At 44.6% G+C, this 16549-nt stretch overlaps 1 protein-coding gene across 1 annotated transcript in view; it reads right to left on the minus strand.

Annotated features, from left to right (window-relative positions):
* Positions 1-16549, minus strand: part of ALK (ALK receptor tyrosine kinase) — a 537956-nt gene that overhangs the window by 75327 nt on the left and 446080 nt on the right. The window contains exons 10-12 of the mRNA XM_077812189.1: positions 2879-2973; positions 1722-1787; positions 1488-1532 (exon numbers count right to left, since the gene is read on the minus strand). Coding sequence (XP_077668315.1) covers positions 1488-1532; positions 1722-1787; positions 2879-2973 — 206 coding nt within the window. The remainder of the gene's footprint in view (positions 1-1487; positions 1533-1721; positions 1788-2878; positions 2974-16549) is intronic.

A 16549-nucleotide genomic window follows, 5' to 3' on the forward strand; every position in this document is an offset into this window, starting at 1 on the left:
GGACCCAAGATACCTAACCAACCATGAGAACTGCTGCATCTTAAAACTAGCCTGAGATGATGTCTTTAAAAAATCTCTCACTTTTATTTTAATCTACTGCCAAAAAGAGGGGAAGTGAAACGAGCTGATGCAGATACATTAACTAGCGAGGTGTGTGACTAGACCAGGATGGATTGGACTAGCGATGTGGACTTCGCTGTATATTTTGCTTTGAGTATGGCTTTTTTCCCCAAACGATCAAGAGTCCAGACAAATGTACAGTTTCAAAGTGACCATTATTCGAGTTTGAGAAGAACCTCCCCCCACCCATGTTCCTTTCTTTTGCAGCTCACAAACCAAATTAATTGTAATTAACAACCTAATGATGCTTGATTTCCTCTGATCTGTTCGATTTGCCAGGGGCTTATAAAAGGCTTTATTGTTTTCTTTGATAATAAACTATACTGGATTCCATTGTGTTTAAAATCATACAATCATAGAATCTCAGGGTTGGAAGGGACCTCAGGAGGTCATCTAGTCCAACGCCCTGCTCAAAGCAGGACCAATCCCCAATTAAATCATCCCAGCCAGGGCTTTGTCAAGCCTGACCTTAAAAACTTTAAGGAAGGAGATTCTACCACCTCCCTAGGTAACGCATTCCAGTGTTTTACCACCCTCCTAGTGAAGAAGTTTTTCCTAATATCCAACCTAAACCTCCCCCACTGCAACTTGAGACCATTACTCCTTGTCCTGTCCTCTTCTACCACTGAGAATAGTCTAAAACCATCCTCTCTGGAACCACCTCTCAGGTAGTTGAAAGCAGCTATCAAATCCCCTCTCATTCTTCTCTTCTGCAGACTAAACAATCCCAGTTCCCTCAGCCTCTCCTCATAAGTCATGCGTTCCAGACCCCTAATCATTTTTGTTGCCCTTCGCTGGACTCTCTCCAATTTATCTACATCCTTCTTGTAGTGCGGGGCCCAAAACTGGACACAGTACTCCAGATGAGGCCTCACCAATGTCGCATAGAGGGGAACGATCACGTCCCTCGATCTGCTCGCTATGCCCCTACTTATACATCCCAAAATGCCATTGGCCTTCTTGGCAACAAGGGCACACTGCTGACTCATATCCAGCTTCTCGTCCACTGTCACCCCTAGGTCCTTTTCCGCAGAACTGCTGCCTAGCCATTCGGTCCCTAGTCTGTAGCTGTGCATTGGGTTCTTCCGTCCTAAGTGCAGGACCCTGCACTTATCCTTATTGAACCTCATCAGATTTCTTTTGGCCCAATCCTCCAATTTGTCTAGGTCCCTCTGTATCCTATCCCTGCCCTCCAGCCTATCAACCACTCCTCCCAGTTTAGTATCATCTGCAAATTTGCTGAGAGTGCAATCCACACCATCCTCCAGATCATTTATGAAGATATTGAACAAAACCGGCCCCAGGACCGACCCCTGGGGCACTCCACTTGACACCAGCTGCCAACTAGACATGGAGCCATTGATCACTACCCGTTGAGCCCGACAATCTAGCCAACTTTCTACTCACCTTATAATGCATTCATCCAGCCCGTACTTCTTTAACTTGCTGACATTTAGCTGAAATCTGCACGACTGTGAAAGCTGAGTGCCCTGGAATGATTCTCAGCCAGAGAAATTCCCTACCTGCAGGACCAGAGATGGGAACAGTGCTGAGTTGGAGGCTCTCCAGAATCTTTTGTTCCAATCTGATCCTTTTCTGGCTGTCTCCTTTGGTGAATAGATTGCTCGAGTCTGGAGCCGCATCTCGAGATGTCTTCTCTCCATCGACTAGAACACAAAAAAGCCACACTCTGGTTTATGACTGCACTCCATATCTCAGCAAATGGAGATAAGATACAGCTGGTGGCCACTCTGCCTGGGTCAAGAGTCTGCCAGCCACAGGGCAAAACAATATTAAAGGGAGGGCAGAAGGGCATTTTATTGCTGCTGTGGGAGTTGAAACAAACGAAGGAGAAAAGGAAGTGGGAGGAAAGCATGCTGAACAAAAAAGCAAAGCAAATGAAGCTAATAAGCTGAAATAGAGAACTGAAAGGGACACAGTCTAACAGAGTGGGTCTTACCAAGATTTAGGTGCTAAAATGGTAGATAGGTAACAATATTTATTTGCTATTTAAAGTCTGGCTATCTCATCGTCACATCAGTTCCTGTTCTAGATTGCAGGAAGATACTGGGATAATTTAACACACTTACATATCAAATAATTAGCCACATATGAGGCTAGAGATGGGCCAGTCATAAATGCTGAATCCAAATCTGAACTTACCCAGAGCATGGGGTGATTCTGTAACCTGGTGTTTTGGCTGGGCAAGCTATAGATATTGGGCCAGCCATGAAGTTTGGGTCTAGATCCAAACTTTCTTTAAGTTTGGAGGACAGCTTAGATCCTGGGTTTTGATTCAGACCTATCTTTGTGTGAGTCAAATGAAACTGCCCTATTCCAATAAGAACACTTCACTTGATGGTCTTACGAAATTAGGGTCAATCACAGAATACCTAGGTTTACCTCTTTTCCCAGGCAGCATCCAATTTCTATTCATTTAGTCAGTTTATTGTCACAGATAACAAACCAGCTAAGGAGGAATGTTTTGCAACCACAAATTGGCATTTGAGCCATATTGTGTAGACAGGTGATGCCACCATCTGGATTTGTAATGGACACTTCTCCACTGTATGTCTCATTATCAATTCAAATGCAAAGTCAACGCTCAAGAAAACTGATAAAACGTAGTGAAAGAGTCTCCTTCATCTGCACACAGGTACAATTTCAGGGATTTACCCTGATATTTCTGGAAAGATTTAGAAAACAATTGTACCCCTTCACCCGATCACAAATAAAGGCTAACAAGAGGCACACTTACTTGTTAGATAACAGTCCAGGCTAAGAGACACATTGTCAAAAGCAATAATGGCATCGGATTCTTCTTCCCATGAAGTGATGATCTGAAGCCAAAACCTGTACAGATGGGGGTAAAGAAAAGGGATCTAGTTAAGTTAAGGAGATGCGATTCCAGAGTTATCCAAAAATAAAAGGATAAGTTTTAGAAAAGAGAAAACTTCTCCTTTGACATAGGATCATGCAATCTTATAGTAATGGAGAAAGAATACTGAACCCTGCCTTGCAAAGGTCAATTGGGTACTATGCTGATGGCGACTGTAGAAATACCTAGATAGATACAAAGGGGAGTATGCTTATACTTTTGTTGCAGAAGGCAAAACTGAGGCACAAGGAGAATAAGTGTCTTGTCCAAGCTCAGACAGCAAGTTGGGGAAGAACCATGAACAGAACCCAGTTCTCTTGATTCGCAGTGTAAAATTTTCAAAAGCACTGGAGTGACTTCAGAGCATAGGTTCCCTTTTCAAAAGTGACTTAGGCACTTTGGGCTGGATCCACCATGATGACTTAGGCTCAGCAATGAACTGCCTAATGTTTAGGGGCCCTGCTGCCTACTGGGATTCACAGCCCTAAGTTAGGCTCCCTATTCAATACATGTGGAGAGTTAGGTGCCCAAGAAGGGGATTCACAAAAGCCAGCATGCCACGTGGGGAGCTTCCCACCCTAGTAAATAGGTAATGCTGAGGAGAGGAGTGTGGTATAAATCCCACCCTTCAAAGGCAGTTAGATGTCTAACTTCAGGCCAGAGGGAGGCTTATCCCTCTATTCGGGATTCACAGCTGTGAACCCTTTCCTGGAGATAGGTGCCTAAGCCAGGTCAGGCCTTTCGTTCAAAGAAACCAAGGAGGATGTGATCCAAACCCCTCCTCTGCCAGATGAGGGATTTAAACCCAGGTCTCCCACCTCCGAGGGGTGTGCCCTAACTGCTGGGCTTATGTACAGTGACTTCCATTCTCTCTCTGGCCCAATCCATATTTGTTATATCTGACCCAAATTCACAAGCAGTTTTGGTTCCCTAAGAAATGCATTTTTCAGCAACTTAACTATTCACTGAAAAAAAAAAATCATTTCTAAACCTGGGTGAGTGCTCTAACCACAGGGCTAACGGGTATAAAAGGAGAACCCCCACCACCGCTCCCTTTGACCATGTTTTGTGAGAGGCCCCATCCAGTAGGGGACTTCTGAGAAAGCCTTCTGCTTTGGGCCCCACAGGTACGACAGGCAGGAGGAGGTCTACTTTGAGGAACATGCCAGGGCTTAAACATGAGTTAGCCACTGGGCGTCAAGACTTGGGCTGTCCTCTACACTGGAATATACATTTACCACTGATTCATCACAAAAGGAAATTCAGAATCTCTAACTCAGATCTTGCAAGACAAATGACAGAAGAATTTGCCACTTGCAGACTATAGGAACCGTAGAACTGTTTATTTTAGTGCAAAAGAGACTGAGCATACATTTGCATTAAATCCTTTCATGCTCCCAGCTGGCCCTCAGAGGGGAGATAGGAAGAAATATCATGGCAAATTCATTTTCAATTATTTTTCAAGCCAACTGATATAGCAAAAATACTAATTTACAATAAATATTTCCAGTTCTATAATATATAGCCAGTGTAATGATATAGGGTACTCATGGGCTTAAACGGACTCTTAGAATCTAAGCTGTGCAATTTCATCTGTTCCTGCTGCTTATCTGCCACCTGGAGTCATAAGCCTTTCCTTAGGACACAAGAATAATTTCTAACGGTAACCAACCATGACACTGGGACAAGATGTTGGTCTCAAAGGTTGTATCAAGGCCACAAAAAATGATACCTTCAGGTGAAGACCAAGTAGCAAGAGAATATGAAATCTGAAAAACAGGAAAGCTCTTGAGCCAAATTCTCTGCCACTTCCTGATTCTCTGCCTTATCCCCAGCCCAGGGTAGAAGAGTCATAGGGCTGGTCTACCTTGTGCCACTTGTCTATGGTCTCCGAGGGTATATGTACATTGCAATTAAAAACCCATAGCTGGCCAGAGCCAATTGACTCTGGCTCATGGGGCTCAGCCCAAGGGGCTGTGTAACCACAGTGTAGATGTTTGGGCTTGGGCTGCAGTCAGAGCTCTAGGACCCTCCCACCTTGCAGGGCACTAGAGCGCAGGCTCCAGCCTGAGCCCAAACTTCGACACTGTAATTAAACAGCCCCTTAACTCAAGCCCTGCGAGCATGAGTCATCTGACATGGGCCAGCTGCGGGTTTTTAATTGCAGTGTAGACATACTCAAAGAGAGTATTTGCCAAGCTGGGTTTAGCTGGGGTGAAGCCCACTCCACCTACTTCCAGTCCCCACCGCTGTCATCCTTCCTGTGCTAGGGACCCTGGGGACAGAGGCAAAGATCTGGCACAGCCAGGAATCCACAAGCAGCAAAGTTGCTGGTGGTCTCTTTGCACCACCTGAGTGACACAAAGGGAGTGAAACAGAGTAGAAATATCAGCCCCCTTATCTCCAGGCAAATGCCCTGATCAGAGAAGAGTCTATTTATTCCTTTACTCTTTATTTCTGCAAATGCAAAAACTGTAATGCTGAAGTTTCTCCCCTCAGCATGAAGGGGGCGATATGAGCTATACAGAGAATGTATCAAAAATAGACTTATTTTTAAAATGTTCTGAAAAACCAGAAGCAGCAGCTGTTTAGAAGAGGCTGATTGACACTGGGAATGGCATATATTCTGAAGGAAAAACATTGTTAACAATCAGAGGGAACTCAATCAGATGTCAAAACACAAACATGTTTTCTGAACTGAACTACCTTTATCACCTAGGAAGCAACTGCTCGACCTAAATAACTCCTGAGAGAAATCACAGAAGCATATTCCTTTCCCTCCCCATCTTCTGTGCTGCAACAACCTGGTACTGCCAGAAGCTCTGGAGGTTTTTAGTCAATCGCCTGAAGCCCTAATTAATTCGGGCACGGGGGTAAATCAAGGGAAAGCCTTGCCCAACATGTTTTGCTTTTGCAGTCCACAGTGATGCAAGCACACACACATAGACACACACACACACACACAGGCCTCTCTCTGCCCACCCATCCATATCTTTCTGTTTGTTCCAAAGCTGAAACCCCAACATGCTTTGAATAAAATAATCAAAGTATTCCAGGTACTGGTGTAAAAATGAACACAGTGACACTAGGCATCCCAAATGGCTCACATTCCCCTCACTCAATACTTGGCACAACACATATAGCACTTAGGGCACGGGACTGAGTGGCTGGAGACTTGGGTTATATTACAGGCTGCAGCATTGACTCACTATGTGTCCTTGGGAAAGTCACTTAGAGCTGATCTAAATGGCATGGTAAAATGTTCTAAAGGGGTGTGATTTGGAAAGCACTTTAATGTGTTGTGCTCTAAAAGGTATCTAGTCTGCATTAATGAGCCCACCAGCAGGGTCTACATGGGGACAACTAAAGCACAACAGGTTAGAGCATTTTGTAAATCACACCTCTCTAGAGCACTTTGCTGCATCACATAGACAAGTCCTTTATCATGTACAAATCATCCTCAGTTTTAGATAAGAACACTGCACATCTCTCAAAGGGGGAAGTCCTTAGCTGTCTGTTGCACAGCCACAGGAATCTGCGAGGACTACAATCAGGAGGAATGGAGCATACTCACCACCATTACTGTTGCCTTGGCTGCAGAATCTGCTGCATCCAAAGAAGCCTGCAAAACTGATTGAGAAATGAGGCAGCTCTCTGTGATGAGTGAGTAACCTTGTTCTCTGGAACCTTCTGGTAGCTTGCTCACAAACTGAGATATTGCCACCTAGCTACAGAAGTCCTACCTTGACAATGGATGGTAATTGCAATGTGAAGTTGTACATTTGCTGAAGAATAAAAGTCTTTCTACCAAAACAGTCAAGCTTTTGGGCACCTTTGTCTCTGAGTTAGCCTTAGCCCAGCCCTGCTGGCTCTCTTCATTCACCACGGCCACTACCAAAGAGTCAGGGGTAGACGGAAATAGTTTTCCGTATTTTCAGTTTTTACCAATTTCCACTGATAAATTACCAATTTCTTTATTAAAAGGAGTTTGTTTTTTACTGATTTACACCCGTTTATCAATCCACTTGGTATTTTTGTGGGTACTTATTTTTGTTAAACACTAGTGCTTTCCGCGACTGTTGTTTCCTGCAGTGCTAGGATTGAAGCAGTTCCACAGTGTAAAACGCAGAACACCCACACAGGAGAGGTCGGCAAATCAAACAACATGAATATCGTGCTATGATTTGCTCACAAGGAGATGCTGCCCACCTATTTCTCTTGAGTCCATTTAGTGCGGCACTGAATTGAAACAATCCTCCCCAGAGAAATAATTCTAATGCCCCATATCCACCTAGTTACCTCCTTTAGTGCCAGTCTCCTTACAGGTTTGGATGGACAGGCCTGGGTTCTTCTGCATCCCCACACAGCTAGTTCTGCCCTCTCTGTGGCTGGCTCCAGACTACCCCAAAATGGCTTCTCCCCACTGCAGGGTTCCCAGGGGAGGGTCTCGCACTCCCTAGTGGTCAGACTAGTGGTCGAGTTCAGGATCCTGACACAGGGAAGAAAGGAGAGCAGCAGAATATGGACCCTGGACTTCAGAAAAGCAGACTTTGACTCCCTCAGGGAACTGATGGGCAGGATCCCCTGGGAGAATAACATGAGGGGGAAAGGAGTCCAGGAGAGCTGGCTGTATTTTAAAGAATCCTTATTGAGGTTACAGGGACAAACCATCCCGATGTGTAGAAAGAATAGTAAATATGGCAGGCGACCAGCTTGGCTTAACAGTGAAATCCTTGCTGATCTTGAACACAAAAAAGAATCTTACAAGAAGTGGAAGATTGGACAAATGACCAGGGAAGAGTATAAAAATATTGCTCGGGGATTCATGAGTGAAATCAGGAAGACCAAATCACACCTGGTGTTGCAGCTAGCAAGAGATGTTAAGAGTAACAAGAATGGTTTCTTCAGGTATGTTAGCAACAGGAAGAAAGTCAAGGAAAGTGTGGGCCCCTTACTGAATGAGGGAGGCAACCTAGTGACAGAGGATGTGGAAAAAGCTAATGTACTCAATGCTTTTTTTGCCTGTCTTCATGAACAAGGTCAGCTCCCAGACTACTGCACTGGGCAGCACAGCATGGGAAGGAGGTGACCAGCCCTTTGTGGAGAAAGAAGTGGTTCGGGACTATATAGAAAAGCTGGACGAGCACAAGTCCATGGGGCCGGATGCGCTGCACCCGAGAGTGCTAAAGGAGTTGGCGGATGTGATTGCAGAGCCATTGGCCATTATATTTGAAAACTCATGGAGATTGGGGGAAGTCCCGGACGACTGGAAAAAGGCTAATGTAGTGCCCATCTTTAAAAAAGGGAAGAAGGAGGATCCTGGGAACTACAGGCCAGTCAGCCTCACCTCAGTCCCTGGAAAAATCATGGAGCAGGTCCTCAAGGAATCAATTCTGAAGCACTTAGAGGAGAGGAAAGTGATCAGGAACAGTCAGCATGGATTCACCAAGGGCAAGTCATGCCTGACTAATCTAATTGCCTTTTATGTTGAGATAACTGGCTCTGTAGATGAGGGGAAAGCGGTGGACGTGTTGGTCCTTGATTTTAGCAAAGCTTTTGACATGGTCTCCCACAGTATTCTTGCCAGCAAGTTAAAGAAGTATGGGCTGGATGAATGGACTATAAGGTGGATAGAAAGTTGGCTAGATTGTTGGGCTCAACGGGTAGTGATCAATGGCTCCATGTCTAGTTGGCAGCCGGTATCAAGTGGAGTGCCCCAAGGGTCGGTCCTCAGGCCGGTTTTGTTCAATATCTTCATAAATGATCTGGAGGATGGTGTGGATTGCACCCTCAGCAAGTTTGCAGATGACACTAAACTGGGAGGAGTGGTAGATACGCTGGAGGGTAGGGATAGGATACAGAGGGCCCTAGACAATTTAGAGGATTGGGCCAAAAGAAATCTGATGAGGTTCAACAAGGACAAATGCAGAGTCCTGCACTTAGGACGGAAGAATCCCATGCACCGCTACAGACTAGGGACCGAATGGCTCGGCAGGAGTTCTGCAGAAAAGGACCTAGGAGTTACGGTGGACGAGAAGCTGGATATGAGTCAGCAGTGTACCCTTGTTGTCAAGAAGGCCAATGCCATTTTGGGATGTATATGTAGGGGCATTGCCAGCAGATAGAGCGGCGTGATCGTTCCCCTCTATTCGACTTTGGTGAGGCCTCATCTGGAGTACTGTGTCCAGTTTTGGGCCCCACACTACAAGGAGGGTGTGGAAAAATTGGAAAGAGTCCAGTCTGCGGAAGAGAAGAATGAGGGGGGATTTGATAGCTGCTTTCAACTACCTGAAAGGGGGTTCCAAAGAGGATGGCTCTAGACTGTTCTCAGTGGTAGCTGATGACAGAACAAGGAGTAATGGTCTCAAGTTGCAGTGGGGGAGGTTTAGGTTGGATATTAGGAAAAACTTTTTCACTAGGAGGGTGGTAAAACACTGGAATGCGTTACCTAGGGAGCTGGTGGAATCTCCTTCCTTAGATATTTTTAAGGTCAGGCTTGACAAAGCCCTGGCTGGGATGATTTAGTTGGGGATTGGTCCTGCTTTGAGCAGGGGGTTGGACTAGATGACCTCCTGAGGTCCCTTCCAACCCTGAGATTCTATGATTAGCTCTTCTTCTCAGGCTTTCCCTTGCCAATCATTTGACTCTACCCCCTCCCCCAAGCAGGCATACCTGCAATCCTTCCCCAATCAACAGGGGCCCCTGTTGTTCTATATGGTGCCTCTCCTCTCTCCCTCTTGGTTGCTTAGCAGACTCGGGATCTGCCCTTGGCTTCCCCTACCTACCTGGGACAGCGTGCCTTTCCCTGAACTGCCACCACACAGAGTCCCAGGAAACTAGCTAAGCTCCTTGGGGATTACAGATAGAAAAGGTAAACGTGGGGCAAAACCGCAAATCTGTGCCTGAATACGAACAGGAAAATCAGTGCTTAGAAATTTTCAAGAAAAGTAAAGCCGAGAGTGAAGAGGATGCCTTGCGCTGCAAGTACGGTAGCATTGAGGTCAGTGCTCACGTTGACAGACTAAAGGAGCATGTTGAACGCAAGCAACACAGGAAGCTTAAAGAAGCGAGTGAGCTTCGGGATAAACAGTCAATATCAGGAGCTTTCACCAGGGCTTTAAGGAAAGAGAGGACACAGCACAACTGTGTCAATGAATTTGCACGTACTCTTTGTTTCACTGGACAACCACTGTTAATAGCTGAGGGGCCTACTGGTAACTTTGTGCGACAATACTGTCCAGCAACAAAAACCCGTGCTAATGCAGACAACCTCACTCGTAAGTATCTGAAAGAAAATGATGCTTTAATATCTAAACTGATGGAACAATTTGATGGAAATATGGTGTCTGCTCAGATTTTTGACGAGTCTCTTGAAGCTTTGGACTGCCAATTCTTGGCCTTTTTTTTTCCTTTTGCTTTTTGATTTCAAAGAGAATAAACCCTGCATTGTTTTGTGCTGATGTGACATTCATCTCCTCTGCTGATACCTGTTTCATCAATGTAATAACTGATATGTTTGAGATGTACCAGCTAACTTGGGAAAACGTGGCCACAACTAACACAGATTCTGCTTCCTACATGGCTAAATTTGCAAGGGAGATTAAACTCAATCAGAAATTGGAGCTGCCACATATTACCTGTCCAGCTCATCTGATTAACGTTGAGCAGTCAGCAGCTACTGCTACGGAAGAAATGAAAGATGTGAAATCTTGACTAACTGGATTCAGAGCCATTTTCAAGCACTCAGACAAGCTGAAGGCTTTGTTTTACACAGTGTGAGACAAGCACAGAGCCGACTGCCAATTACCTACCCCTGTTGTGCCACAACGGTGCATGAGCTTGTACTTCGCTACCTGTCATGTAAATAACACGTGGACAGTGCTAATGCATCTCATAAATCATCCTGAGTTTATTGGTTCTAAAGCAGAAATTCTGAAGAGACTGGCAAATAACCAAAATGACTGCCAGCTTCTGTGCACCAAGCTAATGTTCATTGTTGAAAATTTGGAATAACTGTGTGTTGCACAGAAAACATAGTTTTCTCTGACCACTGCCAACAGGTTTCCAATACAGATATTTACCGGATCCTGACAATCAGAATCTCAGCTGAATTGAGCACAAAAGCTGCAGGAGAAATATATGGCGAGAAAACCCAGCTGTTTCTGGCAATCCTTCTGACCCCAGAACACAAGAAAACCAAAAAAGCGTTCAAAACCTTCAACCCAATGCTCAACAAGCAATGGGAGACGACTGTGACCCACAGTCTGAACCCTGAAGTGTTTGGTGCCAAAGATTATTTTTGGAATGTCATCCAGGTGTTGCACCCCTTTCTCAAAGTGAATTTTGCAATAGACTATGACTGTTATGCCAGAGGGTTTCAACCATTTGCCACTAAAGATGAAATTTCAAATCTGAAAGGCACATTTACTACTTACATGAACATGCCTAACACTGACAATATGAAACTGGATGTGCTGGCTTTTTGGAACAGCCATCAAGACACACTTCCCAATTTCAGCAAAGTGGCATGGTGAGCTTTGAGTGAACCCCCTGGATCTATAGATGCAGAGCGCATAATTTCCAACTTGGACTACTTCCAAGACAGCAAGAGGCTCAACATGAGTGAGGATACTGTGAAGAAATTCATGTGGATTTCTGGAAAAATGACTACCTCTGAGAGACAAAAAAAATACTTTTTTACATAAAAAAAGTTTCAATTATATTGTATATTATAAAAGTTTTTTTGGTTCTTTTTTCCCCCTAATTTTTCCCAATATTTTTATTTTTAACCTGATTTCATCCTTGTTTTAATTTGGAAAATAAACACTGAAAAATTCCTGGATTATTATTATTATTATTTTACAAATAAAAACTGAAAACACAGAACTCTAGATGTAATAAAACTATTCAAATCCCTGAGATGGAACTTGGTATTTATGTTTCATTTGTTTGGCCACATGGGGAATGGAGGATGGGGTTTGCCAGAGTGTTTTGGCTGGCTGCATAATAGCCTCATTGATAGGTAAGGACTATCTTTCCTTCTGAAGTGGGGTGGAAAATGTTGATCAGTTTGTGGGTATTCGCCTCCACTAGAATACCCAGATAAGCTGCCATTCTCCTGAGGAGCCCCTGATATACCTTGAAGTCATCTAGTACCAGAGCCTCATCAGGCAATGAGGAGGATATCTGAAGGGAAGACAAAAGAAAGAGCTCCTGAAGCTGTTCCTGTGCTACCGTGGCAGGCTGCAGCTCCAAAGTAGGTTGAAGTAAGTCCTGAGCTTGAGAGTCCAAAGGCTGTTCTGTACAGACTTTCACTCCTCAGTACTGTCTGTATGGGTGATGTATGACACCTCCAGCATCCAGATCTACAATAGGGCCACTGAGGGGGCTGGTGCGGTATCAGGCCCCAGGCATATCTGGCCCTAGCATCACAACCCCTGGCTGAAATCTTCTGAAACCCATACCAGGGATTACGAGAATGGGATCAGGAGGAAGTTCTGGACTCTCAGCATTGAGATACCTGAGAGCCTACCTTGGGGTCCAATGGACACTCTGAGTATTCCAAGACCCATGGTGGCACAGTACTAAAAGGGGTCCTAGGTGACCAAGATCTGGATCTGGCTTCCTGGCTGCTGGTAACATACGCTGTGTGGGAGCTGGTACCGGACCACAAGAGGTGAAAGGAGCTGGTACCAAGCCTGAAGCTGGTGGCCCCACAACAAAACATTCAGGTGCCAATGGTCTTGGCAGCTGTGCTGGTGTTGGAAGAGGGACTTCACTCTGAAGGAATGGGGATGGTGGTACTGACAGGCATAACAAATCCCTGGCCATGGCATAAGCCTCTGGCGTAGTCATACAAACACAGGGTGCTGACCCACAGTGATCAGGAATGATTACTCCATTGCCGCCAAAGAGGTCTTGACAGTCCCAAGAAGGGCACTGCAGTTGACGGTTCAGATCTCTCTGTATGCACTGGTACCAGGAAGTGGCAAGACAAAAGGCACACTGTGGGTATTGGCATGACATTCTGCAGAGGAGTCTGATCTCTGGACTTCAAAAAAGCCGATGCCGACGTCTCCTTATGTTTCCGAAGCTGGGACGGCTCTGAAGTCTTGGGCCTTGAAGAAGACTGTCCCGGTGAAGGGGCTCTACTGCAGCTCCCTCCTGCAGGCAAAGCTGGGCGAACACTTTGAGAAGGAGTCATTTAAGAACTTCCCTTGAATGACCAAGTGGGGTCCGATGCCCATCTAAGAGTGGTCTCCATCAGGATGTAATAGACACATTCCTCCCTCAGCTTCTTTCTCTTGGTCTCAAAACCAAAACAAATAGAGTGCCCTATCTCTAACATGACCCTCACCCAAGCATTTGAGACAGTGCAAACAAGGGTCACTGACGGAGTTGAAAAACTTTTGTTCAAAGAGAACACAATTGCTCCGACCTTGGATGGTACAAAGGAACTAAAGGTGTGGGTGGGAAGGCTCTGATCTTTATATACTCACTTCAGAGCATGAGGAGTTTGACAATAGTTTGGGCTGCCCCTTCAGGTATCACTAGGAAAAATATCTCTGGCACCAGTGCCTGGGACATGCACACACCTACAGTGTAACGGGCATATGCAATCACTCGAAGAAGAACTGAACTCTTTTCACTCAGTCCTACAGGAAATATCTGGGCTACCTACCCAATATGTATTTCTATCAGGAAAATGTGTGTGTTAATATGGTCTGCAGTTTGTGTGGAGTTTTCACAAACGTTTAAAAACATTTTGGCATGAACTGAATGCAGGTGAAAGATGTTATATTGACAGTTGTGAGGTGTTCTGCTTGTCTACAGAATAGACATCGCTTAGGAAATGGCAGTACAATCCTCCTCCACAGCACCCCAACATGCCTTGGTACTAAACTAGAGGACTATCTGGAATTCAGTAGCTGTGGCCCTTCACCTTTCTTCTCAGCCTGCCAAATGAATGCCAGTTAGAGAGGTGACTTTTCATTTCACAGAGGAGACAGAAAGGCTCTTCATGCCAGTTTTCAAGCCAACTTTTGCAGACTCAGGAATATTCAGATAGGCCCTTAGGGCCACATTTCAAAGGTATTTAGATCCCTAAAGAGGGAAACTGAAAATCCCACTGAGAGCCTCTCTCCTTCTTTAGGCACCTTTGAATTCTGACCCTTAATGTTTCTGGAGTTTTGGGTGATTGGCAGGGCTGAATCCAAGTTCTTCATCCTTTGAAGTCTGCTCTTCACTGCCTGTTATAGTCATGTCTCATCAGTTTCTCCTGGCAGTACAGAATTGTTCTGATTATGGAGAGAGAACGATCATCTAAGCTGGCCACATCAGAAGTCCGGTAAATGCAATAAGTTAATGTCTGTCTTTTGTTACACTTCACTGGAGTTAATGCTAACCATCATTGCTAGAACTTGGGCTTCATAGATTTAACAGATGGCAGAATTTGTCCCATTGTGTTCACCAGACTTCCTGTATGTTCCTGTAAATAGGTTGATCATCTTGTCTCTATTTGTCAGTGATAGAAACACTGAACTTCTTTTATTCACCTGTTCTAGGCCCAGAACTCTTATTTTCTTAACTACATAAGGAGATATGAACAAGACCGGAATTTGTCTCAATTCAAAGGGGGTCTGTGACAGATAGCTGGGAAACAGTAATCGATATAGTACTCTGGTCACTGCAACAACAAGGAGTTGCTTGGAAGTAGCCCTGATTAGGAAGAGCTGTGCCTAACTGCTGGATGGGGAGGGGCTGAGGAGAGCCCAAAAGGCTAATTAGCCCATTACCCATGAGATAAAAAAGACACAGGAAGGGAAGTGCCTGTGGGGAAGACAGAGACTGGCAGGCTTTTGAAAGGCAGAGCAGGACAGATGTCTCAGGGGGGAAGATACTTGGCCAAGGAGGGGGGGAAATGAAGGTGAGCTAAGGATTGTAGGATACGGTCAATACAGAGCTGCTTGAGTTTGTACAGATTGCTGGGCAAACACAATGGAAAAACACATGCAGTGTTTGACCAGAAGGTGATCTCCAAGCAGTTTGTAGCTTGAAAAGAGACAAGAATGGGACCCCACACTTTCACATTTAGGAGCTTGTCCAGGATCTATAGCTGGCTTGAGGGTTTTGAAGCCTTGACCAGGAGAAGACTGCAGTGGCTGGGAAACTGCAAGAAGTGCTGCAGAAGACTCTGTAAAGCTTCCAACAATCCCACTACATAGAGAGCCAGGCCTTGTTTGCAGGCAGAATAGCAAAAAAATCTGCAGGACATTATGAGAGATCAAGCCCAAAGGGCAACAGCAACTTCTAGAGAAGGTGGTGAGTCCTGTGGAAGGGGTGCTAGACCAAGCAAGAGATGATTCCCAGATCCAGATGCAAGGAGTGTGAGTGTATAGGGTCCCAAATGGAAGAACCATGCAAATATCAGACACCTTCAGATCCACCATGATTACTGTGGGATTATGTTAATCTCATTTATTTCTTTTCTAAAACAAATGGAGCTTCCGTGAAAACTTTGTCCCCTGAGACCAGCATGTCTGCAACAAATAGTTCATCTTTTTTTCTCTCTGATTTAATGTCACTATTCATTTAGAAATATGATGTCTCTCAAATTCCATTGAAACCCGTTCATTAGTCAACCAACATTTCAATCATTAGCTTCAGTGGTTTTAGCTTAATGGGCTAATTAAGAGAAATGTAATCAAAACTGAAGACGGAGATGTCATATTAGTGAGAAAAAAATATGGATGACTTTTCTCTCCCCTTTCTGCACAGGAACATTGTCACTAATGTAATACACTCTGAGCCCGATCCAATGTCCATTGAACTCAACGGTAAGGCTCCCATTAACTTTAATAGGCATTGGGATTAAGTCCTAAAGGCAGTGACTGTTGGCATGCTCAAAGGTTGTGGATTAACATTGACTTGTAAAAAGAAAAGGAGAACTTGTGGCACCTTAGAGACTAACAAATGTATTTGAGCATAAGCTTTTGTGAGCTATAGCTCACTTCATCAGATGCATTCAGTGGAAAATACAGTGGGGAGATTTATATACACAGAGAACATGAAACAATGGGTGTTACCATACACACTGTAAGGAGAGTGATCAGGTAAGGTGAGCTATTACCAGCAGGAGAGCGGGGGGGAAAAAGCCTTTTGTAGTGATAATCAAAGTGGGCCATTTCCAGCAGTTGACAAGAAAGTCAGAGGAACAGCGGGGGTGGGGGGGGGGAAATGGGGGAATAAACATGGGGAAATAGTTTTACTTTGTGTAATGACCCATCCACTCCCAGTCTTTATTCAAGCCTAAGTTAATTGTATCCAGTTTGCAAATTAATTCCAATTCGCCAGTCTCTCGTTGGAGTCTGTTTTTGAAGTTTTTTTGTTGAAGAATTGCCACTTTTAGGTCTGTAATCGAGTGACCAAAGAGATTGAAGTGTTCTCTGACTAGTTTTTGAATGTTATAATTCTTGAAGTCTGATTTGTGTCCATTTATTCTTTTATGTAGAGACTGTAAGTGAATTAATGTTCACGTTGTGCCTTACAAAC

Source organism: Eretmochelys imbricata, chromosome 3 (genome assembly GCF_965152235.1).
Source record: "Eretmochelys imbricata isolate rEreImb1 chromosome 3, rEreImb1.hap1, whole genome shotgun sequence".
Lineage (NCBI taxonomy): Eukaryota > Metazoa > Chordata > Testudines > Cheloniidae > Eretmochelys > Eretmochelys imbricata.